Source organism: Mixophyes fleayi, chromosome 1 (assembly GCF_038048845.1).
Source record: "Mixophyes fleayi isolate aMixFle1 chromosome 1, aMixFle1.hap1, whole genome shotgun sequence".
NCBI lineage: Eukaryota > Metazoa > Chordata > Amphibia > Anura > Limnodynastidae > Mixophyes > Mixophyes fleayi.
Genome location: NC_134402.1, coordinates 98743378 through 98769781, shown reverse-complemented (window position 1 = coordinate 98769781; position 26404 = coordinate 98743378). Strand labels below are relative to the sequence as shown.

The 26404-nt window shown below is 38.5% G+C and overlaps 1 protein-coding gene across 1 annotated transcript in view; it reads right to left on the bottom strand.

Moving 5' to 3' along the window:
• Positions 1–26404, bottom strand: part of MAP9 (microtubule associated protein 9) — a 47297-nt gene that overhangs the window by 1798 nt on the left and 19095 nt on the right. The window contains exons 7-13 of the mRNA XM_075198325.1: positions 16350–16570; positions 14281–14339; positions 11347–11509; positions 5262–5351; positions 2682–2843; positions 1134–1279; positions 509–641 (exon numbers count right to left, since the gene is read on the bottom strand). Of these exons, the coding sequence (XP_075054426.1) occupies positions 509–641; positions 1134–1279; positions 2682–2843; positions 5262–5351; positions 11347–11509; positions 14281–14339; positions 16350–16570 (974 nt within the window). The remainder of the gene's footprint in view (positions 1–508; positions 642–1133; positions 1280–2681; positions 2844–5261; positions 5352–11346; positions 11510–14280; positions 14340–16349; positions 16571–26404) is intronic.

Genomic DNA, 26404 nt, shown 5'->3' with positions numbered 1-26404 from the left:
TGCACTATCACCTAGTAAACGGTGATAGGACCCTTCCTAGAGCCCTGGGGGCTGCCACATACAGCAGTTTGTCCCACGACTTCCAGTAAATAAACTCCACTTGTCACTTTACAATGGAGGAGGAGGGGTGTGTGAGCAGAAGGGCCAATTACAAGCTACAATCTCTTAATTGTGGTTTACGATTGGTCCCCACCCCCTCTTTTTGCTCAAGAGGAATGGAAGAGATCTGGTAAAAACAGCTGCACAGCTGGATGGTGAGAAGCATTAAAGGATAGATGGTAGAATTTTAAAGAACACACAATATTTGATACAAGATAGCCATAAGATTGGTAATGTAGAGGCACATAATTCTTGTTTATATAAATGGTATTATAAAAAAAAGAGAATTATAATAGCGCAGGAATAGAGCAGTATAGAACTAGATTAAATACAATGATACTTTACAGGATATTAAAGGAATGAATGACAAGCAAATGTGCATATTCTATCAAACTTAAAAAAAACTTACCAGCCATTGTTCATACACTTCCAGAGCCCTTTTTTCCTTGTCCTCTTTTTCAGCTTTTATTTTCTCCAGTTTCAATTTCTCATACTTCTCTTGCTTTTTCTTCTGATTCAAGACATGTTCCTTTCGCTCGTTCCTAGAATTTGATCAATAAGTAAACAGACTAATTGCACAGCACTCCTTGTTTAAAGGTATAGTTGTTATAGCTGTACAGGCTCTGTGGATATGAAAGACAAAGCAGTGCTACAACAGCACAATGTCTACCGTGATGATTCTACTACAATCAATATTCTCATAATGTGCAGTGTTTTCAATTACGATTCTACTACAGTCTGAAGCATTCCATAAAAATTCTATTAACGTGTGAGCTCCCCCATCAGAACGCTAGCAAAGTATGATATCTAATGTCAACATTTTACTATTACAAGACTGATACAGTTCTCCTGTGGTGTGAGGTCTAATAGTGTGATGTGTACCTTGTTACTACAGTTATTTGCTGTATACATCTTAGGTAAACGTACTTGTCTTGGAGAACAAATTTCAGAGACCTCAGACTATAGCAGCAATGAAAAAGCTATCACAATGTACTACAACATTGGTTATTGCTCTGTAATAACATTTATCTCACCATGTTTTAAAAGCAGACATGTTGACGTTGTTCTTTTCTTTTACAGTTGTATCCTCCATTCTTTTTTTCTCCATTTCGGTTAGCTTTTCTTTCAGAGCTTTTTCTCTTAAATATTCTTCCTTACTTTCTTTCCACTTCTCAAATGCCTAAAAGGTAAATTGCATGATTACTGTTTATGTCTGTTATTGACAAATGTATTTTCTACTTACAATTAGATCCTTATTTAGTTATATGCATTAGTACTTTATCAGCCAGTGTATAATGATAGTATCCATAAGCACATTCTGCACCCGTCGTACAGCATATCTCCATAAAGTGAGGGGTGAGATGCCATTTATCTGTAGTGTAAAATATTAAATTACCCCTCAACCCCTTATCTGAATTAGGTAGAATCTGCAAGTTACATATCTGATGGCATAGCAGCAAAAAGCTATGTAAAGTATACCTGTCACCTATACACAGTGGAGACAGACAAAGTTTAGGCTGCAGGAATATTCATGAGAGTGCAGCCTATCAATTCACTCAGAACTAGTGACATCACTAGGGCATAAAGCACTAATTACTAGTGAATTAAGAGTTGTTTATTGGTGCAGCCCAATAAGCGGCTGCCTCTGCTATGAGTAGGTTATGGGTCGAGTTTAAGGGGATATCCACAAATATATATATATATATATATATATATATATATATATATATATATATTTAACATAAATCCTCCCACTCACTCTCCTTCGCAGAATAGCATAACAAAAAATGTATTTTTTCAAAAGTTAGAGGGAAGACCCTAATTTGTTATAAGAGAAACCCCATAGGTGTATATCCCTTTTGCTCATTTACAGTAGAACTACTCTGTGAACAATATATTAGTCTGTCTCTGTATGTGTTTGTGCATTTATATAAGGGAATTTAGACTGAAAGCACCAATGGGGCAGGGACTGATGTGAGTTCTCTCTACAGTGCTACAGAATTAGTGGCGCTATATAAATAAATAGATGATGATGATGATTGTATGATAGCAAACATTTTACATAACCTACTCTACAGTGTATCTACCTTGTCTCTCCTCTTATCCCCAACATCAAACATTGGATCATCTACTCTATGGCATTATACATTTATTCACAAAAAGGGTAGCGCTTATGTCCATTTCAGCACTACGCCAGTTGATGTTTAATTTATACTGATAACTTATCCCTGAAAATGCCATTTGTTAAAAGTCAACTTTATGTATGTATGTATGTATGTATGTATGTATGTATGTAATGTCCATAAGATTTTATATACACAACATATCAAGGAGCACATCATTTAATCTATAGTTTTGAAAGCTATTGGGAAGGAGCTGCAGTCATATGTTGACCTGTACATTTATATTGTATCAGTAATTTAAGGACATGATTAGATGTTATACTAGGCAACATTTATAAAATCTGGTACACAGGAAAACCAAGCACTGTAATCCATAACAACCAGACATTTGTTTTCCTCAACTGTATCAGAAAAATGGAATAATCTGATTGGTTAGCACCAGAAACCACATGTCAGTACCTTCCTGCAGTCCTCCTGCTTGCGTGCAATTTCTTGAAATTCATCCATTTTTTTCTTTTGTTCCATTTTCTGCTTCATTTGATTTTCTTTTATTTCTTTTTTCTTCTCAGTTTTCCAAGCCCTAAAAGCGGCCATTGCTTCTTCTTTTTTCATGGTGGTCTCCTGAAAAGGCAAATCTACAAGTTAGTAACAGACCCTTCATCATAATTCAGCTCAGTGTAATTTTTGCAGTTCTATGTCCTTGCTAGAACAATGAGTAGTAGCATATCCAACTTGAATACCTAATTGCAGGATAGATTTTCCTATTTAGCAGTGTGAAGGCCAATTGAAGTAGCCTCACAAGAACAATGCATAGAGATAAGAAGCCTCTCAGGCATCCTGGGAAAATATTTAAATACATTTTTCCAAAAGCATAGAGGGTATTTTAAAATGCCAATTACATAGCAGCTCTGAGTCAATGACCCACCAATTGGGCTTTTAGAGTATAACACCAGTGTGTAGTGTCAGCAGGACTATTATGTACATGGCATTTCCCAGAAGTCCCTTCTCCTTTTGATAAGAATTAGCTGAATGCTTCTCTACTATTGAGAAACAAACTGTTATGGTATATTCAACCATTGCTTACAGTGTTTATAATGACAACTGCTTACATTGTGGAGTTTCATATATGAAAACACAAATAGATAGCTGATATGTTTCATAAATACTATAAAATCTTAATGTGAAATACATGCATACAATGTACGACAAAGGAAAACTGTAATTTCAGTATGACTTTCAATACACATATTTCAATCATTTCCTCATATAATCATTTCAATTAGAATCCTGCAGTCCTACATTTTTCTCATCACCATTTTATTAATCAATGCTATTGTAGTACATCTGCTACCCTGAATATATAGATAACAGGTTTTCTAGCACATCAAAGATTACTATATTTCTAAATCTTTGTCCCGCAATACTGAAATAGATCCGGGCAAATGGGGAAACTCTTATTATATGATATTTATTATATTATAATATTTATTATATTAAAATATATATACACACACAGTATAATATTGTAATATATTGTAATATTACAGGTACATCCCAGAGTTGTGAAGGCATAATCTCTCTGGAATATCTGTTGCAATGATGTACATAATGTAAAATAAGGAGATTTCATATTGCTTGCAAAAGGAGGACTAATATTTAATTTCATTGCTTTAATATTGCAAAAAAAATCTCAGAGAACCATGTCCATCTTCCTCACATTGAGTTTTTTCCACAGTGCTTGTATGGAATAAAGGCAAGTTATAAATTGATTGTGTGGTCATTAGGCAACAGGAATATGCTCCAGAAATTAGGATTCATGCACAGTTATCCCAAATGAGTTTAGTTTACCTTCACCACCCCTAATATAATAGCAACTACAAATTATAGCAATGTAGTCGTTACAGAGAGAACAATACGATAAAACAATTTGAGATAGCTTTGAGTCCTTCTGTCTCCAATATCTGTAAGCAGGAGCACATGAAGAGATTGTAGTCACCAATGGAGAGCTAAGAATACATTGATTTCCACAGGTGAATGTAAGAGCTTTTTACACTGCGAGTGGGGGGTACTGACAGAATAAGATTATTATAGAAAACATTAATGTAGTTTAGTTATATTGTGGTTTTACTTGGTGTGTAACATTCATAATAAACACTTAAGTAGGGAATTTGGACTCTAAGCTCCAATGGAGCAGGGATTTGTGTGAACGACTACATATTCTCTGTGCAGTGCTGCACAATGATTGGTGCTGCATAAATAAACAATAACAAAAGTAGCATCAAACATTACATAACCCCTACAACAGATAATACAGACATAGTACAATTGATTATTCATGTGATTCTGCTTTCTAGAACATTTTATACAAATACCTAGTTGAGCCGTACATAGAGGAGCGATGTGGCTATGGTAGAGAAGACACAGCATCTACACACTTGGGGCTAGATTTACTTAGCTGCGGGTTTGAAAAAGTGGGGATGTTGCCTATAGCAACCAATCAGATTCTAGCTTTCATTTATTTAGTACTTTCTACATAATGACAGCTAGAATCTGATTGGTTGCTATAGGCAACATCCCCACTTTTTCAAACCCGCAGCTTAGTAAATCTAGCCCTTGGCCTGATTCATTCAGGAATGTAAAGGAAAAAAAAAGAGTAACTCTGCTCCCCGGCAAAACCATGTTGCAATGGAGGGGAAGGTAAATTTAAATTGTGGGGACAGATTTATAGCTGGGATAGGGCATGTCCTAGATCAACTTTAAACTTCAGTGTAAAAATAAAGCTACCAAGTACTTGTGTGCTGTGAGACAAAAAAAACAGACAATATATAACTTATGTGCAATATAATAAACTAATTTGCAGCCCTTCCATTGTAACATGGTTTGTCCAGTAGAAAACTTACTCTTTGTTTTGCCTCACTTTCCTTAATAAATCAGGCCCACCGTGCCTGCATAGAAAGAAATGCAAATCCAAAATCAGAAATAAAACCAAGTAAGGTTTCCAGCAGATCATGGGTAATGCAATACAGTCAGAATTATTACCATTTTTGTTTTTTCTTTCTCCTGTTCCACTTGAGACTTTTTTATTTGATGTAGCTCATGAAGAAATACTTTCTTCTTTCCCAGCCAGTTCTGCAATGAAAATAATGTTGCTGAAAAAAATGAATACTCTGCAAAACAAGATTTTTTTTAAAAACAATGTTGTTTGCTGAGGGTGTAAAATCCAATGTACCTAAATAAGAAGGAAATTGTACAGAGCTTATCACAGCTCCATGATAACTTAATTGCAATTTTAATAACACTATGCCCAATAATTTCTCCTTCAGAATTTGCTTACAAACAAAAAGAAAAATACAATATTTAGAATAGGCTGCTAAAAGTGCAACGCAGATAAATAGTGAAAATCTGCTGATAATTCAAAATGATCTGGTTACAGAAAAAAAGAAAATATTTTATATATATATATATATATATATATATATATATATATATATATATATATATGTATATGTACACATACACACACACACACTGTATAAACATAAATACAATAAGTCTACATGCCCCTTAAAACAGTCAGTCAGACCTTTCTCCACCTGTAATGTCGCATTACAACCAGCAAAATTTAAATGAAAATCAAATAGACATTTTTAGGAAAACTAAGGTAAGATGAAAAGCATACTCTTCTGGGATCGTTAGTGCTCCAAGCCATGCTGCAATGCGTTTCATCATAAAAACTTCACCAGAGTGGTGGCTTGATGCGGTGCACACCAAGTTTAGATAATAGGAGTGTCCCATTCAGAAAAAAAGGAGTGTACCAAACTTACAATAAGAGCAGCTCCACTGAAAACCAATCAATAAAGAGGGGTGTATGACTCTGAACCAATGAGTAGGCCAGCAAACTGGTCTATGCCATTCCTAATAAGGACTAGATAACAAGTCCTTTGAAATAATCAATTAACGCAAACAACCTTAAGAGTAATAAGTAAACTAAAATAGTAAAAGCCTTTTGGCATAGCTATAAAATCTATTTATATTCATCATAAAACATAAAAGTCCAAATATGGTGTCTTATAATGAATATAAAGAATATATAATCATTTTTTTCCTTTGTGTCCTTACTCTAGATCAGGCCTGCAGTACCTCTGTGTTACCAGAGGTGTTGCTGGTATGACTGTGGACGATATCTCCTCACCTGCAGGAGTTAATCTCTTTCCCTTGTTGGATCACCTGCACCTGCTCCCCTGACTACTTATTTCTGCCCTTCACCATGTACCTTGCTGGTCATTGTTGTTTGCCTTATTCTGTGCCCTGGATATTCTGCTTATCATTGTGTGTTCCTGTGTAATGTTGGCTTTACCTTCTACCATCATTCCAAACTCACAGTTTACCTGGATTCCTTCACCATCTGGTTCGCAGCATTGGCCTATGCCTAGTAATCTATTTCATTGTAAGTTTCCTTCCTTCCTTGCTCCTGCAAATTATTTATTATCCAGTTCAGAGGCTGTTTATTTCTATCCAGCCACACTTGTATTCTGTAAGAACTGGACTGTGTTCTGATTATTACCTGCTATTCCTGGACTGTGTTTATTGCATTGCTCCTTCATGTTCTGCAACAGTGTACTGAACTGGTTTATCCTTCACCTATTCTGGACTAATTTTCTATCATTACAGACACCCAGTCAATCATAACACTGTGCACCTCCTTTTATTGTGTGCCGGGGACCCGTGAGAAAACTGGGCCTTCAGAAAGAAGAACCTGACATGTAGAGCAGGGCATGGAGGAGAATTCTGTCTGGTCTGCTTAGCAATGAACCATTCCGCTGCTTCATTTCATCAACGTAAAGACATTCAGCAGACTCTTTGCTCAGTTACTATGCTGGAACTTCTAGATGTCTTTACATAACAAAGTAAAGCTGTGGCCATACTCGCCTACTCTCCCGGAATTTCCGCGAGGCTCCCGAATTTTGGAAAGTTCTCTCGGACTCCCGGAAGAGTAGGCAAACCTCTCAGATCCTGTAAAATGCAGAAATTCACGGCATTGAATAGTGGGGGCGGGGCTTAATCATTTAATTAAGCCCTGCCCCATGTTATTAAATACCTTTAATTTCTGTATTTATGGTAGGGGCAGGCTATAGTGATGGAATTACGTTGTCACGCTCCCTCCAACCCTCTGTCACATGATCTGTACTCTGATCTCCCGAAGTACAGATGTAGAAAGTAGGCAATTATGGCTGTGGCATGATGTGGTGAAGGTGGGAGACAGAAAGCTTTGCATTGCCATGCTCTGCGAATCCGTAGAGTATCAGTTTCCCTATTCGATTTGCTGAAAGCTGTAATCCTGAGAAAATCGAAACTTGCATGCTGTATATTTTTAAACAATTTCAATTCAGTAAATCTAATCTTGGGCTCAGTTCACTAAAAGGGGATTGATAACAAATCTTTACAACAATGCATCAAATGACAAAAAAGACAAGTTTTTAAGATTTTATATATATATATATATATATATATATATATATATATATATATATATTAGATATATAGAGGTGTGCTTGGATCTATGCTGATGTATGCTACTTCGACTCTGATGTCAGTGTATGGAGATTAGAAGTGAGCTGTATTGTAACATATGCCTGAAACCTTTTATCCTGTGGTACGTGCAAATTTTATTCTCTTGAATAAATCTTTTTACTTGGATAATACACCATGGAAGCGCCCCTTTTTGTTTGAATTTATAGGAGTTTGCTGTTTCCCCTGTGGAGATCGGGTGGTGAAAAAATGGAAGGACGCGCTGAATACAATCTGCTGGTGTTGGATTTCTGGTGGAACATTCCCTTATGATGAACTGGCACGATATCTATATTGATTGTTATTAGATTTGATGCTGTGCGCACTGTTTAATTTATCTGTATGTTTTATATATTTATATATATATATATATATATATATATATATATATATATATATATATATACACATACATACATACAATTTTTGTTCAAATCTTTTGCAGATTTGATTGTTCAGATCTTTTGCAGTAAAAGTTTGTTATGTTGTAAGAAGAAACCAATTTAATTCTATTTAAATAAAAAAAAAAATATCTTCCTTTATCATTTCCTTATTTCTCCCTAAGCACAGAAAAGCTTTCATGTTGTTATTTTTTTTATTTCCAAAGCTTTGTTTAAATGTATTCTGTTGCCACAATGCATCATCTGTATGATATGATTCATAAGCCCCTCAGCTAGCAATATATATTACAGACATTGCATGAAAAAACTCACACACATAAATAAAGGGATTTATATAAGTTACTTGGAGATTCTGTTAGGTCAAAAAATAATTCAATACTAATGAAAGGGGACACACATATTTATACCCTATTATGTACATTACCCTATGGGAATGTGAATACAGTAATACATAGAAAATAATATAGCCAATTAATAAAAGGCAAACAGTGGCTTATATACACATGCATGCAACAAGGACAGATCTCATTTCAGTACTGAGAGCCTTACTTCTAATGAGACTTCCCGCATGTCAATTCAATTCACAAGTCATCAAGCTGTATACTGTAATACATTGGTACACATTCTAGTGCCACCTTGTAGTGGTTGTCACCTATACCGCTACATATTAAACAGATATCTGAACATACAACAAATGTATTTCCAGTGTATTAAGGCCATATAGATTTTTTTACTAAATTTTAACATGTCTGCTTGAAATGACCAAATAATACCCCATGCATGACAGCATCACGCACACTGAGCTCCAGAAAAACTCTGTTGCATTGTTAAGGTGTAGCAATTCTACCAACTTTTAAGATAGACTTCTGGTTGGCCCTTCATGGTCACAGAAGCTTCAGCCTATACAATAGCCCGGCTTTACGGCATTTTTTATTGTAGGATTTTTTTTTTAAACAATTCTATATGTGTTTATAACTGGCCAACGCAATACAACTTCTACTGAGGTAGTACTGTCAGTATTAACATTTTTAAAACTGCATGACAGGTCCTCTTTGAAGGCATCATCATCATCATTTATTTATATAGCGCCACTAATTCCGCAGCGCTGTACAGAGAACTCACTCACATCAGTCCCTGCCCCATTGGGGCTTACAGTCTAAATTCCCTAATATAGACACACACTCACACACAGACATATACATACAGACAGATAGGTACCCAGATGAAGTGCCACTGTAGCGGCCATACAGGTATATGAACACTAAACATGGATGGTTATGGGGTGGTGACAGCGGAAGTGTCAGTAAGTGCAGGGGCCAGTGTGTGGATCCTTTAGCTCAGTTGAAGAGGGTTGAAAAATGATGCGTTGCTTTCCAATATTCTTACTGAAATCATTGGTTAATCTTACTTACTGTCAGTTAACTAATATAAACAGGGTTTTCAAATAATAATTTTGAAGTCCTGTGTCACAGTCACTTGAAACCAGGATATAATCCCTTATTAATACTCTGTGGTGATATCACAGATTCTTTTTATTACCACTTATTGCAGCAGTAGAAAATCTGTTATCTCTGCAATTTATCATTAAAATATCGTTAGAGCAGCTTAGTGGCGATACTTGCCGGAAGTGGTAAGGCTTTACTTGCCTTTACTCGGACCAGATTCAGTGCATTTGTGCATGCATGACCCGGCGTGCATTTTTTCAGCTGCGATCCTTGATAAATAGGCTTCCCCATGTTTTCGCTGTAGAAAGTCAGCTAATCTATTCTCCACCGGTGATAGCAGGGCAGTAGCCTGAACAGGTAAGGATCTAACTCAGTGCTTCCCAAACTTTTGCAGTTCGCGGCACCCTTAGAGTCTCCATAATTTTTTCAAGGCACCCCTCCAAAATAATTACTGAGCAGTCCTGTTTTAGAAGTATTTGGGTCAAAAAATTGTAAAAGTAAAGTATTTAGGTCAGGACAGAAATACTTATTTAGATGTATGCAAAAAGGCCCCCTCTGCATCCAGACACTCTGCCCCCTCTGCATCCAGACACACTGCCCTCTCTCACGCTGTCCCCCTCCTCTGCCCTCTCTCACGCTATCCCCCTCCTCTGCCCTCTCTCACGCTGTCCCCCTCCTCTGCCCTCTCTCACACTGTCCCCCTCCTCTGCCCTCTGTCACGCTGTCCCCCCTCCTCTGTCACGCTGTCCCCCCTCCTCTGTCACGCTGTCCCCCCTCCTCTGCCATGCTGTTCCCCTCCTCTGCCATGCTGTTCCCCTCCTCTGCCCTCTCTCACGCTGTTCCCCTCCTCTGTCACGCTGTCCCCCTCCTCTGCCACGCTGTCCCCCTCCTCTGCCCTCTCTCACGTTGTCCCCCTCCGTCACGCTGTCCCCCTCCCCTGCCCTCTCTCACACTGTCCCCCTTTTCTGTCACGCTGTCCCCCTCTTCTGCCCTCTCTCACGCTGTCCCCCTCCTCTGCCCTCTGTCACGATCCCTCTCACTCTGCCCCCTCTGCCGCGCTCCAGCCATAGAAAAAACAAAGAACACAAAAACTTACCAATCCGTGCGGCACTGGGACCCAGCATCCTCCTCTCTCACGCAGCTTGTCAAATCAGTGACAAGCTGCGTGAGAGAGGAGGATGCTGGGTCCCGATGCCGCGCGGATTGGTAAGTTTTTGTATTCTTTGTTTTTTTTCTATGGCTTGCCCGCGGCACCCCTGTGACACCCCAGGGAGCCGCGGCGCACACCAATCTTCCACAAAAACAACTGTTTTTTTACAGAGATTTTACCTTTCTATGTTTAATAAATTGTCACAATAGTGTGTTAGATAGTAGAAATATCACAATGGTGTAATACTAAACATCTTGCAACTACAAGGAACAAGCAAGCATTGCCTTAGGTGTATTTTACCTTATAACACATAAAAAAGAAAACTTCAATCAACTTGACATTTTCAAATGTGCCAATTTCATGTCAACAGAGCTTAGAAATATAAACAACAATGATACAACAAAGAACATCTTGAAAATGGAAATATGAGAACTGATTAAAATTGTATTTGTCCAGATAGTCCAGCACACAGTTATTGACTGACCTCATTTTCAGTTTTGTTCTCTGTTCTGCAGGATTATTGAACTGACATAAATACATTTTAAAAGAACAATGGTTACCTGATAAACAGCAGCGCGCAAAGAATCTGCAGCTTCTACGTCACAGTTATTGTCATTAACCGACTTGTCTAATATGGTTAATGTTCCCAAATAGCGTGGTTTAGGAGACATCTGAGTCTTGGGTTTGGGGGACCTCTTATTAGTGTGTAGAGCAGAAATAGATCTGTTATGTAAAAGACAAAAATATATTTAAGAATTTGCTCATCATGCTTACATTAACACCAGTGTATGCACGCGTCTGGTTTATGTGCAGAGAAGATGCCAGTGACATAATGGTTAAGCTACTTGGAATGACCTTAAGGGATACTTCAGAAAGAATTATTTAAATGGCAAAGAGAGGCTTTGGGTTAGTTCTTATCTTCTTTCTATGGACAACGATCAAAGTCCTGATATCAGTGAGCCAAATGTTAAAAAACAAAACAAAATAAAAACCTATTATTAGGTTACAATGATATATTTGTTTGGCCGGTAACAGCCCTGTAAGAGGTCTAGTGTGATATATAGGTAGAGTACTTTTTGGGATAAGTACTGTACTAGGATTTGTTTCCAGTTAACTTAGTTTACTTTGAAAGTGGCCAGGGTGAGACAGAAGGAGAATGCAGTAGTACATAGTAAATTGAGGATGGTCAAAATAGATACATTATGAATACTTACATAACATACATTTAGAATGTATTCTCTTAAATGCAGTTGATAAAATCCTTCAGCAGCCAAAACAGCAAGTGATGAAAAATTAATGCTGTGAGTGCAAGGAGACTGCTTTCATTTATATTTCATTGCATTCACATCTTATAGGAATTGAGGTTGGCATGCACATTTATTTTACAGCATGTTAAGTTACTGTAACCATTTCAGCCCTTAAGAGGAAAATTTAGCCTTCAGGATGTTTCCTACGCACAAGTAATGTCTTAAGGTAGAAGTAATGTCTTAAGGTACTAGTAAGTTCACCTTAAGTAAAAAGAGTGACCATCAGATGAAGGTTTCTTCTCATAAACCACCTCTTTAGCGTATGAGCAGGGGCGCACGCAGGGGGGGTTTCTGGGTCTCCAGAAACCCCTCCCCTCCGCTAATGACGTGCCCCTACATAGCGGCACTGTACTATACAGCAGCAGCGGCGCTGTCAAAAAAGCGTCCGCAGCGGTGCTGTATAGTACAGTGCTGCCGAAACGGAGCGCGGGCGCATGCGCAGCAGCTCTCTCGTCTTTTTCCTTTTTGTTTTGCGTGCCTCCTGATGAGCGACACTTCATACTGAGGCATTTTCCTGAGTCCTGCAGGATTGGAAGCACAGAATACAATGCAAACATTTGCCAAAGATGGAGAGGGAAGGTGGTACCTGGCTGTATGATTGGGGCACTTGTCCAATCAGGTTCTGACTACTTGAATGATAACTAGCACTTCAAGCTCTCCAGAGAGTCTAATACAGCAGTTCTAACAATGATCCTGAGATGAATGAGGCAGCAATCCTAGTGCTCCAGCTCTATACCCACATATGTACGCTTGAGGAGAGGAATTGGGCTTACTTGTTTTGGGGGTTGTAGTAAGATAAATTTTAACTAAACATCGTCCTCTAACAGACTAGCAGTCAATGTAGAGATTTGGGGATAGCTATATGCAGATAATTTGGCAATTTATTCCTGAACATAGCAAGCAGTGTATTAGCAGTACAAATGCCCAGTGATTATGGATGTACTGTAAGCATCTGTCACATGAGAGTTTAAAAAGCTGAGCATTTTTGACCTGAAGCTCTACAGCAACTGATGCACATGTTGTAAAGCAATACTAGGACTGTGCTGAAACTGTGTATAAGTCTTACTCTTGCCGATAGAAGGAACTATATAGGAGGAGCAAAGTCGAAGACTAGGAGATAAAGTGATTATGGTACAAAGACAAATATAAAGGGCAAAGTAAACTCAACTCTGTCAGCAAAGAAACACCTTTATAGAAACTAGGAAAAGCTCTGAAACATAAATAGTATTGTATATCAATTAATTTTTTTAACATTTTGTTTATCTCAAGGCTGACAAGTCACATGGGTTACAAAAACATTGACCATAGTAATGAATATATAACAGTAGAACAGTGTGATATCCAAAGCTAACATACCCTGATCTGGCCTTCAACTAGAGATTTTAATTGGTCAAATTATGGGGGAGAATTTCTTACCATTAATAATGTTTATATTGATAAATATTGATGGGAAGGGGTTCCTTAATGAGTGAGAGGTAGGCGTACTTTGAAATGGACAGTCCATGGCTCCAAGGTTTTACAGAAAAATGTTGATGATTGGCTGATGCATTTAATTTATTCCATGTGGTCAACATACCAGATTCTATTTATCCCTGCTGGAATGGCTGCGGTTGCCGGCAACTCCCAGTCTACCACTAGCTGGCAGGTGGCGGCAGAGATCATATGTCATATGATCTTAGTTTGATGCCTAGTTGTCCCAGAGGGAGGGCCAGGGGAAGCAGATAGTATTTAGGGGTGAGTGAAACTTATGGGGCTCCCCAAAATACATGAAGTTTCGGGCATGTCTGCTAGTTGTGTAGGATGAACACAGGAGCCACAAAGCCTCTCCAAAGTGCCAGGGTAAATAGCTTGACCTGACGTAGTGCAAATAGCACAGCAATTTATATGCATTTCTATGCAGATAGAACTGGAAGAGATACCCTCCCATAAGGTTAGCTCAATGCATTATCTTACTTATATGTGATTCTCTCCCTATCCTCCATAACATACCCTTCATGCTATCAAATCATATTTCTTAGTGGGAGAGGACTGTAGGGAAAGGGCAAATATGGTAGTGGGTATGACTACAGTAATCAAACCCAGAGTATCGACAATAGAAAAGGAGATATACGGATATTCTTTCCTCTCAAATTATAATTTCTAAACACACTAGTTACAATTTTTATTATATGTAAATAAACCAATTACCTGTTTGATTTAGACTGGCCTAGTTCCGATGATACCTCAGAGTTCTTTTGATGATCGAGCTGAAAATAAAATGACATTGGGAGTTAGACTGTAGAGAACTAAATGAGTAACATTTAAAAATATGCTCTAGGAGAAATGCATACATTAGTATTTTGTTTATAGTGCTAATGCGATGAGGTGTGTGCATGCGGTGCATGTATTTTACCTCGCGTCTCTGAATCATCGCCTGCAGTCCTTCATCGAACTGTATTTTATTCCCTTGTGATTTTATATAACTTTATTCTAAAATATTTATCTATTCCTGCACCTGATATAAAAATATCTCTCACGCACACACACACACACTCAGACACACACACAATCCACTTACTACTCTAATGACCCGATTTAGAACTGCACAGATCTGCCACTTGTGTCCCCTTGTGTTAGGAGAGGTGGATGAGGGGTGACAAGTCTGCAAAGTCCAAACTACTTCCACTCTAAGACCACTCCCTTTCCTTTATTTCAATGCTTACATTTAAATTCTAAAATATGGTTTGTTTTAACTACATCTATGTCTTAAATGTCTACATCTATGTCTTAAATTAACCATGTGAGTGAGGGGGCATTGAGACTATCTTTATTATATTTGTCAATTGTGTATGTGATTTTGCTGTTTTTTACATAGGTCAATGTGTAACTAGAAATGCCTCTAAGTGCAACTGACAGATGCAAAATTTGTCCCACTTCTGAGCGGGCTGCAAACTCATGTCCTTTTGTAGGGAGAGAAATGCTGTGCACCCACCCTTAAAACAGCGGGAGAGTCTCACTAAACACATCTTCTTCACTCTGCCAGGTCATGTAAATAATCGTCAGCAGCAAAATTAAATCTCACTTTTCTAAAACCACTTGTTCCTAATCCAGATTTAGCAAGGAACTCCTGGCTTGTACAAAGCTGTACAAAGCATCCAATTTGAAAGTACAAACTGTAGCACCACTGCAGGCGCCGCCATTGTGGTCTGCATATCCATACTGATTTCCAGAAAATGTATAAAAGAGCATTTACACTGCGGGTTTCCAGCTTTGCATGGGTTTAAATAAATGTAAGTAAAGCTAAAGTCAACCCCTTATCAAAAGTGCACTCGGTTTGGGGGAAGGGGGAAGCATGATGCTGATCCATCTGCATAAGGAGACCTTTACTCATCCCTTCTGAACATGCTCATTGAGGATTTCAGTTTCAGAACCGAAATCCCCAGCTGGGTTTCACTGTGCATGTGCCGGTCCTAATGCATGCTAAGAAGAGCAGAGAGGGGGCGTCAGCAGCATGTAACAAATTACAGCTCAAGCCTGCAGTACTACAAACGGTTAATGGACAGCAGTACATTAGCAGAGTTGCTGAGAACAACTGCACTTTACACCCCTATCTGAAAACAGAGAACTGGAGGTGGTAACAAATAATGTAATGCACGTATCATACCTTTCAAACAAAATCTGGAGAGAGGAACTAAACACAACAGCCTACTTACAAACCTCCTAACACCATAATCAATATCAGCTCCATCTCACGAGCTGTGGGAATAGTAAGAAACGCGTTGGGTTTCTGAGAATATTGGTTGTAAGACCTATATGCACATTCGAGTGCTCCAAAATGCAAGACAGAGAAACAGAAGCAAAATCTGCAAAGTAACTGTAAACTACAATGTGTATGGCAAAGACTCTTATTCACCAAAAATGATTACACTGAGTATGTGTGACAGCAGGAGCAGAACAACTTAAATCAGATCAACCTGCTATCCATGTAATTGTAAACACACAAAACACTCCTCAACATCCAGAAATCATAGAGGAAATTAAAATAGGTAAAATTGAATCATAAAATAGACTAGGTTGTTTTAAAGGGCTATCAACATCTGTTCTACAGAATGGATCACTTCAGTGGTGGGTCTTACACCTGAAAGTAGCTGTAAAAACCCAGCAATTATTTTAGTAAGGTCTCAACCATGGCTATGCTGATGTATTATTTATAGTTTACAGGTCTATCATAAGAAGTTTTCTATGTCCTCTGTATAATTGGCATATAACAACTTTACCTGTTGTTGTCCATGCTTCAACCTCCCATCATTATCCCAAATATATTGATCACTAGAAGAGCGGATTTCATGATTTTCCATATGAATTGGATCTTTCTTCTCCTGCTTTATAGACTTTTCTTTTACATCCACCATCATCATTTCGAACACTGAAGGTGATTTTCTTCCACTACCATGTGGCTCAGGGCTTCCATGACCATCTACTTCTCCCATGTCTAGATCTGCAAAATATGTACATGTAACCAAAGCTGTACACATAAACATAATTTGTTACAGAAGTCATAAATGTTTTCTCTTTTTATGCAGAGCTAGGAGTGATGGATAACGATTATAAAACAATACACTGTTAAATGCTCTGTGCAAATTAGAAATTAAAATTGTCATCTATTAACGATTATGGTTATTTTCCAGATATTCCATACTATACAAGTACAAACTGAAGCAAAGAGTAAAGAGATTCATGTAGTGATACGTTATTCGATGCCTTCAGACAACTTTAATTTTCTGGTTTGAATATGGCCACCTTTACAAAATACATTGCATTATTTTTCTGTATTCCTCCTGTGTTTCTGATCAAGGCCTTTATATCTACCAGACAAGGTTGTTGAATGTTGTTGCTGTATAATACGATACAGCTCAGTTCTGCATTTTGCACTGGATGCCAATGGCCTCTTTGGGGCCAATTCAATTAGCTGCGAGTTTCCGTAGTAGCCTTTGCTAAGATGGATATTTAAAGCAACAGAAAAGATCATCTGTAATTGTCACATTCCAGCCGTGAGACCAGAACCTGAACAATCACCAGCTGCATCCTATTACCAAAGTTGCTTAGTTAGCATTAGGAGTTTCCCCCATCCCTTTGTCTATGTGCCGGAAAATAGAAACAGACATGTAGAACCGTGTATAAATCTGACAAGCTTGCTATAGTGCTTTACCATAGCTCTCACTCCGAGTCAGGGGTGGATCTAGAAAAAATTTTGGGGGGGAAAGTTAGTCCCTGCCCCTTTTTCATACCTCTATCAATGGACTGTCTGTGGTCACACACTATGTGCAGGTCGATGCCGGCAGACAGGCAGGCATAGTATGCTGCCTGGCTGCTCCGATTGTGTTTAAAACACTATCAGAGGATCCAGGCAGAACTCTCTGTCTGTCGGCACAGACCTGTCATAGTGTGCGGCTGCAGGCAGCATGCCCCTGCTAGGGAAGGGGGGATTTTCCTGATCGCTCCTCCCCCATTGGATCCGCCACTGTTCTGTGTATGGTCCATGCATGTATAAGAATAATGACACCACATGTACCAATATCTTTACAACATTGACTTCAAAAGTGCAATATTTCACCTTGCAACTCGGTTCTGTGTGATGTTTTAGGTAATGCTCTTCTCGCATTTTTCCTTCACAGCATTCCTCCCAACATTTAGAATCACAAAATCGGGATAAAATAAGCCCCGCCCCCACTCTTCCCAAACTCTTCCCACAAATGGACAGAATTTGGGTAAAATTCCACTACTTTTTGTCAAGCTCCTTTTGCGGCCGTGAATCGGGATGTCCCACCAAAATCGAGACAGTTGGGAGGTATGCTCATACGGGTGCAAGTAATATTGAGCGAAGTCTTCAATACCGTAATTGCCAGTAATGAGCACAGAAACATAATGCACAAGGCTACTATGGAACCTCAAAGCTAACTGAATCACTCCCTTTGGGGCAGATTCAATTACGCGGCTGCGCACCTTTACCGTTACTACGGTAGAAATACCCACTCATTTATTCTTGCACCTCCATGGGGCGCAAGGAAAGAAGAGTAGATATTTCTGTAAGATATCCGTTGCTAAGCATCTTTGGAATGGTTGAGACACACTTTACGGCTAATTGAATTCCACTCTTTGGGGCCAACTCAATTTGGCCACGTTATTCTAGGAATAACACGGCCTGCGCACTATTACTGTAGGTGCGCAGTATTACCATTAGTACGGTAATTTTAACGCTGATTTATGCTCGCACCTCTCGAGGACGCAAGTAAAACTCTGGGTTCAAATTACCGTATTAAAGATAATAGTACTAACGCTGCGTTAATCCTAGACTACCGTGGCTGAATTGAATCTGCCCCTGTGTCTTACTCAAGTGCCACATAAATAAAAAGCTTCCCTAGATAGTATAAAGGTTTTGCTCAAAAAAACATAAAGAAGCCCAAAAAAATGCAGTACATTTAGTAAAAGTTGCAAGACTGCATGTCTACATTTATATAAAAAAATGTATTATCAGAAAGGTGGAAATCTCTTTTATATCTCCAAAGAGATAAGAGGACTCTTACAACTAGCCAATTAGTCTAATGAACATTAGTAAAAGTACCACAAAAAGTAGTATACTGCAAAAATGTATAGGTGCAATTAAAAACTAAAATAAAATAAGATGTTGAAGAAAAATTCTAATTACTGCTCAAGTTTGAAATATTAAGTATTAGAAAATTAAAGTGCCTTTGTGAAAATAAACACATTTCGTGTACACTCTTCATTGCATCAACAAGAGGCTGGAAGTTTTCATTGAGCTTTGTGGATCATTTTTCATTTAGCACTTGTAAGGCTTCTGTATCCCAAATATAACAGGAAACAATGTGTTATTTATACTTATCTATCTCGCAATCCAGCGTTAAACGGGTGATATTCCTGTTTAATACACTGTAAAGCGCTTTATTTGAGAGCACATTACTGTGAAACCTACATCATGGAGGGAAGTTGTAAATGGATGTGAATATGGTAAATACTTTTTATAATGGAGAACTCTTTACAGATATAACTGTTAAATGTTTCTTAACATAAGCTTGCACAGAGAACTTTTAACGACAGGAGTTCAGGATTGATGTAATTAAAAAGTGAAGTTGTAGTGTGATGGCATCACCAGCAACCATTGCAGTGGCGCACGCAGGGGGGGTTTCTGAGTCTCCAAACCCCCCCCCAGCGCTAACTTAGTGCCCACCATAGCGGCACTGTCCTATACAGCAGCCGCGGCGCTGTCAAAGAAGCGTCCGCGGCGGTGCTGTATTGCATACAGCACCGCCGCGGACGCTTCTTTGACAGCGCCGCGGCTGCTGTATAGGACCGCGCTGCTGAAACGGAGCTGTTGCGCATGCGCAGCAGCTCTCTCTCGTATTTTTTTTTTGTTTTTGTTTTTTGCGGTCAGGGGCCCCCCTGACAATCCTGCATGCGCCCCTGCATTGGTTTTAAAATAATATATTTAGCATGCCTTTATTAATGCAAGTTAAGTGTATTTAAATGGATGTGAAAATAAAAATCATTGTACTAGATGAGACCATATATATTTGCGGTTTTTTTTATACATTTAACTGGCGTGACGCTGCGTTACTTTTAGCGCTTCTTCTCCATTTCAGTGCATCTGAGGCATGTCAATATACAGGTAAGAAATTAAATTAAGAGTTAAATGCATTTCAAATGCTATTGTGTATGTAGCCTAATAGCATCATAAAATTACTTTGTGAGCCAGAACAAGAGGAAACAGCTGGGCTTTTACCATTCAAGAAGTGTATAAAAATTACAAGCATTCCTTAGGGTTTAGCAGGCAAACAGCTAAGAGAAAATAAAAGACCACTAAGCATAAAATACAAATGTACAATACACAAATGTGATCTGCTCTGAGTGAATGAGGCAGCCCTCTGGGATCATGCATGAGTTTATGACAAGAACAACAGATAGCAGCAATCCTTTCTGGTTTCTGGTGCAGTGTCTATGGGACCCAAAGGCGAGAGTGGCCCTGCAATGCCAAGTTGCCCCCACTTCTGAGGCAACCACTCCCTCCTCAGGCACAAGCTTTGCTTTCAAAAGAGGCATTGCCAGGCCCTTACCCAAATTTTGCTATGGGGCTCAGCAATTCACTGTTCCACCCTGAATCCATTACCTACATACTTGTGAATGTTGATGATAAAAATTAATATACGTTAAAAGGACAAGACCTGTATCATACTCTACGTCAGCCTTGGCCTTTGGTTGATTAGACATGCTGGGTCTTTTTAGATCCAGCATGTAGTTTCCTGGCCATGGACCCAAAGAACACAGCCATGAATAAAGAATGGTACCAAAACATCCTCCAAGAACAACTTCTCCCAACCATCCAAGAACAGTTTGGTGACGACAATGCCTTTTCCAGCATGATGGAGCACCTTGCCATAAGGCAAAAGTGATAACTAAGTGGCTCGGGGATCAAAACATTGAAATTTTGGGTCCATGGTCAGGAAACTCCCCAGACCTTAATCCCATTGAGAACTTGTGGTCAATCCTCAAGAGGCAGGGGACAAACAAAAACACACAAATTCTGACAAATTTCAAGCATTGATTAGGCAAGAATGAGCGGCCATCAGTCAGTATGTAGCCCAGAAGTTGATTGACATCATGCCAGGGCGAATTGCAGGGGTCTTCAATAAGAAGGGTCAACACTGCAAATATTGACTCTTTGCATAAATTTAATATAATTGTCAATAAAAGCCTTTGACACTTATAAAATGCTTGTAGTTTTACTTCAGTATACCATACCAACATCTGACAAAAAGGTCTAAAAACACTGGAGCAGCAAACTTTGTAAAACCAATACTTGTGTCATTCTCAAAACTTTTGGAAATGACTGTACTCAAGGAGTCATTTATAGCATCCATCCAATATCATTCTAAAATGAAGTTTCTGTAAAACATGTCTATGTTTTCTATCAAATCATTATCTACATGCAGATCATAGACAATGCAATAAATTAAGTCAGTGCTATTTGCACTTCTTTGTACTTCTACTGGGAAGAAGGTCCAAAACGACATTGGAAAATCAGAAACCCCCATCTGGCATAACCCGGTGTTCCCTCCCGGATCTGCCTCTACGATCCACCGTAACTGGTTTCGTGCAGGGCTTAAATTTCCAGTAGATTTTTCCAAACATTGCCGCTAGCTTTCGCTAGCGGATCTCCAACCCCAATCCCCGTCCCAAATCCTCAGCCCCTTTGAATTCTTCCAAATTAATCATTTCTTGCGATCCCTGCCACCAACCTATGTTCTTAGGGACCTTACTCCATTTGAATCTCTTTGTAGAAAACTTCCCTTGGACAAGGGCATGATTTCTCAAATATATAGCATTATTCTCACTTCTGCCCTTCCCTCTCCAAACCCTCATGAAGACGAGTGAGAAAAGGACCTTGGTCCTCCCAGGGATGAAGAGGCTTGGGAGGACATGAGACTGGGGATAGCTAAATGCTCTATATCAACTAAACTCAAGGAAACCTCTTACAAAATTTATTACCGTTGGTATTACACTCCCACAAGACTCCATAGAATATTTCCCTCTTCCTCGCCCTGCTGTTGACGGGACTGTGGCCAAAGGGGTACGATGTTTCATATTTGGTGGTCTTGCCCGATTATCACCACCTTCTGGGATTCAGTCCATAGTTTCCTAAATACCCTTTTTGAAGCCCCCATCCCGAGAGATCCCTGGATATTTCTTTTATGTTACCCTCCCCAAGACCTGGACAAATTCTCCAAGAAATTAACTGCCCACATCCTGACAGCAGCCAAATCACTCATAGCCCTTAATTGGAAAAAGACCTCACCTCCATCCCTTTTGGCTCTCAAGAGGCAGATTTGGCACGTGGCCGCTATAGAGGAGATTACGTACTACCTCCACGATAGAGGCCACGTCTTCAGTCAAGTCTGGGCTCCATAGCTAGCCGTGGAACACACCTTCCCCCCTAAATGCTCAGCCTGACCCATGTGCGATGACCCTAACTCTTCCCGACACATATCTCCCCCTCTGCTATAGGCTCAACACACCCTAGTTATCCTCTAAATACTTACAGTGCTTATCTTTGTGGTCCTACCCCCCTCACCCCTCCCCCACAATCCCTTTTGTTCCTACACCCATTTTATATTACTCTTTAAAAATGTAAAAACCGGTCATTTTTGTCTAAAAGTTTCCTAATATGCGATACACCACAATAACTGTTGTGATTTTACTGTGTATGCTACACAGTGTTATCGTTTTGCTGACTGTATTTTCTTGATTGACCACTGAAAATAAAAAATTATAAAAAAAGAAAAAAAAACTACTAGGATGAAGGGAGGATCAATTATTATCAATCAATGTTTTAGCATTGTTTTAATGGCAACATGTTGAGGAATTGCCAACGGTGGAGCAATCACACATAGTCCCCAATAATATTTTAAGGAACAGAAAGAAATAAAGGGATATAGGTAATACTTGTACATGGTATTTTTTTATAATGTCTTTCAACAGACAATGCTTCATGGGGAGTACCTTGCTTTTTCTACTTTGTATAAAGTTGACAAAGCGAGTATAAATGCAATTGCTCTCAGGGTGCTTTTTGCTTTACAAATGAGGTCTGGGATTGACAGAAAGGTAGTGATATCCCTGAGTTCAAGTACAATTAGTGCCCAATTGCTGTATATAGCACCTTTTTGGCTACGTAGCCTCACCTCACTGACTCTAATTAGCAAGAATAGAAACAGGTAAAGCTACAAATATGCGCCAAGACATAGAAGTGGCTGCTGGCATATCAAGAGTTACTTCCTCCCAAAATAGGCTGTTAATAAAAATAAGTAGTGCTTTGGTACAAAGGTCACTTATTTCCACTTGTCTCCAAACCAAACAATGCCCTCCCTCCTCTGTTTATATGAAATAAATTGTTATCAAAGAAAATCACACAGATTTATTTGGATAAGTGAAGATGATAAATTTATTGTACAGTCGTCCCAGAAAATTATAAAAAGAAATAAGTTGTTTCTATATAGCTGATAAAAATATGTTACTTAAAGTTCCTAACTTAATAAATATATACAACTTTTCAGAGAAGCACTTACAAACTATTTACAAAAGGGAAATTTAAATGAAAAGGACAATTAGTCCAGAACAAATTAGAACAAAAAAAAAGCTACACTAATAAGCTAAATAAATGTAGTAAGTAGCTACTATCTATTATGTCAGACACCATAGTGATTCCTATCACCTGGGCCCCATTGAACACGGTCTAACCTACTAGCCCTCTCCATCAATTAGCTATTGACCATTGAGAGCCCCCATGCTTCCTCCCACTCTCTTACCCTCCTCTTTCTCCATTCCGTCTTCCCCATATTGTCGTTTTGTTAGAAGTGTGTATATTACAAATTGGTTAAATTATGTATGAACTCCAAATATCTTTAAAAGACAGCCTGTCATATCTTGTATTCTGTTGTGGGTTTTCTTTATTTGATTCAGTCACTATCAAAATGTTATATTTTTCCTAAATCAACTGGAAAATGCTGAGAATTTCTGAAGATAAATGCTACTTGCTGCACCCCGTGTTTTATGATGTTCATTAATACTTATGTCTCTTCATATGACATGCTGTTTTTCATTTGTTCTTAAGCTTCACAAAGACTCACAACCTATGGCAGAGGTTAAACAAAGAAGAGTTCTTCATCAAACAGTTTGACCAAAGTTAAGGCATTGTTCCTTTCATATAAAGTAGTGTTGGGTCGTGTTTTAGAAGTGTCACATCTGAAGTGTATTTCTTTGGCTTGCAAAGGCTGAAGAAAACCGCTGCTTTGACACTTCAATAGCTTTTTACTGCTTGTATTACAGCTTATAAGTGAGAGGCATTTTGCACTTATTTGACTGAACTTGGATTTCAGCAGCTAAGTTTATCTGCTTCTTTAAAACGTTACATGTACCCGAGAGCAGAATGGCATGGGGTGCTGCCGCTACAGGGCCCAGAGGTGCCCCCCCCCCCTGCTGAGGACCCCATTCCCAATCGGGACCATGCTCTTCTCTCAAAAGTGCAGACAAGGGGCCCCAACAAGCTAGAGGGTCATCGCCTGGCACCTACCAAAATTTTGGCATGGGGTACTGTGGTAAACTGTTGCTCACCTGCTTATGAGCGTTATAAGCTTTGGAAACAATTTGTGTGACAGCAAAAAGGCAGATCCCAAAATCTTTCATGATTTTAATTTAAAAGTCAATATCAGCTCTTTTCTACTAACACATAAAACCATGCTTCCAAAATTCACCTGTCCTATATACTGCTGCTTTCTGCTCAAATGCACCATTGTAGACTAGACATGGCTGTCTACTAGCTTACCTTTGAATAAAGAGAAATTCTATTCTACAGAAATATTTTTTCCCTGAAAGCAAGAATAGCATTTATGGCTAAACATAAGCATAGACAAGCCATGAAGCATTTCACTAAATGGAAAAATGTCAAACAATTATCTTGATACATTTTCACTAGCTAGAATGGACATGCAAAAAATGATTATTAGTATTCAATTATATCATTCTACTGAACAGGCCAAGGTCTACAATTGGAAAAAGAAATGAAGAAAAAAGGTTCTTAAAAGATAAAAAAAATTATTATAATTTTAGATTGTATATCTATAACAGCACCTCACGATAATTTATACATTACGTATCTTCTTTGTGTGTATTTACTTTATATTTACAGGAACTGCAAAAATGGAATAAAAGCTGAATATGTAGAAGCTCTCCCTGGTCAGCATTACCAACTATGGGCCTCATGTAAAAATAGACGCAAGTCCAACTAATAAGCGCAAAAAGCACTTTTGACCAAGGATCAATCTCAGCTTGCACTCAGACTGAGACGGATCTCCCCTTACACCTCTCTACACTAATGAAGGCAGAACAGGGGAAGGTAGTGGGCGAGCCTAGCAATGTAAAGGCGTGTTTATCATCATCATCAGCAGCAGCAGCAGCTATACCGAGTTGAAAGCAGCTACCAATTAGTCTATAGGAGATATATCTTGTAGGTGCTTTCTCATGGTGCAACAGACCTGGCTGTATTAAAAAAAAAGTAAAAAAATAATTACATTTTAAAAAAGGTGTGACCCCCCCTCCCAAACAACTTAACCAACTCTAGTGCTGTTTGGGTGAGGAAGCACACCATTTTTTGTAATTAATTTATATGCTTTACAGGGCCGCTGTGACTGATATTTAAGTGTATCATGCACACCGGCCCGTAAGGCAGATTAAGAGGTGTGTCTGTGCAGTTTGCATAGTATTCCAAGTCGCACATATCTAAAGGTCCGTGCAACTTGGAATCCAATGTAAATTAGGGGATGCAATTCACACTTCCAATTAAGTGTAAATTGCATTCACCTCTACATCAGGCCCAAAAAAGCTGCTTACTTCATGGTTAAAATGATACAATTTTAATATTTTTTCAAAAAATATTATCTGTTCTAAATATTCTTTCTAAAAAAGAAACAAACAAAAAAAAGAAACAAAAAAAACACAAAACCAACACACAGACAAATAATTAAGCAACGTTCCATTGTTCAACTGGTGGCAGAATACATGATAAGGATTAAATTTAGCTCATCAAAACATGTTGCGAAAAAACAGCTTTCACATACACAAATAATTGTCATAAACATTGGATTTCTGTGTATGACAAAATATCTATTGTTCTAACTTAAGCTGTTCATATTTATAGAAATTATAATACACACGCACTCATATAAATTTAATATATAACTTACTCATAATTAGAAAATATTTAGTTGACTGTTCTGTGAACTATAACATACAGGAAAACATTTCTAGGACATAAAAACGTTGCAGCAAGTGAAAACAATTGTCTTTTGTAATCCTTCCTAAATAGCATCTCCCTTGTACCTCAATAGGTTTATAAATTGCCTGTTCTGGAAATCAGAAAAACTGGTGTATGATAAGGCCTTTATCTCTGGAATTTTGTTTTTGTTCGTTCTGTATGTTTATACTTGTTCTACAGACTAAATATAGTACAATACATGTATAGTACAAGAAATGTTTAGGGAATGGAGTCAAGATACTAGGACAAGTAAAGTACAGTTTTCTGTATGCCAAGTATACTAATTATACCAAGTTCAGTTTGCATGGCCATAAACAGGGCTTCAATGCACATGCACAGTCCCCACACTTGCTCAGAAGAGTAGAGCAGGGTTGCAGTAGAATGAACTTGCTATGGGATCCGGGGATGCTGGGTTCTGCCCTGGTCCAGCAGGCATTGTAGCAGTAATGTACA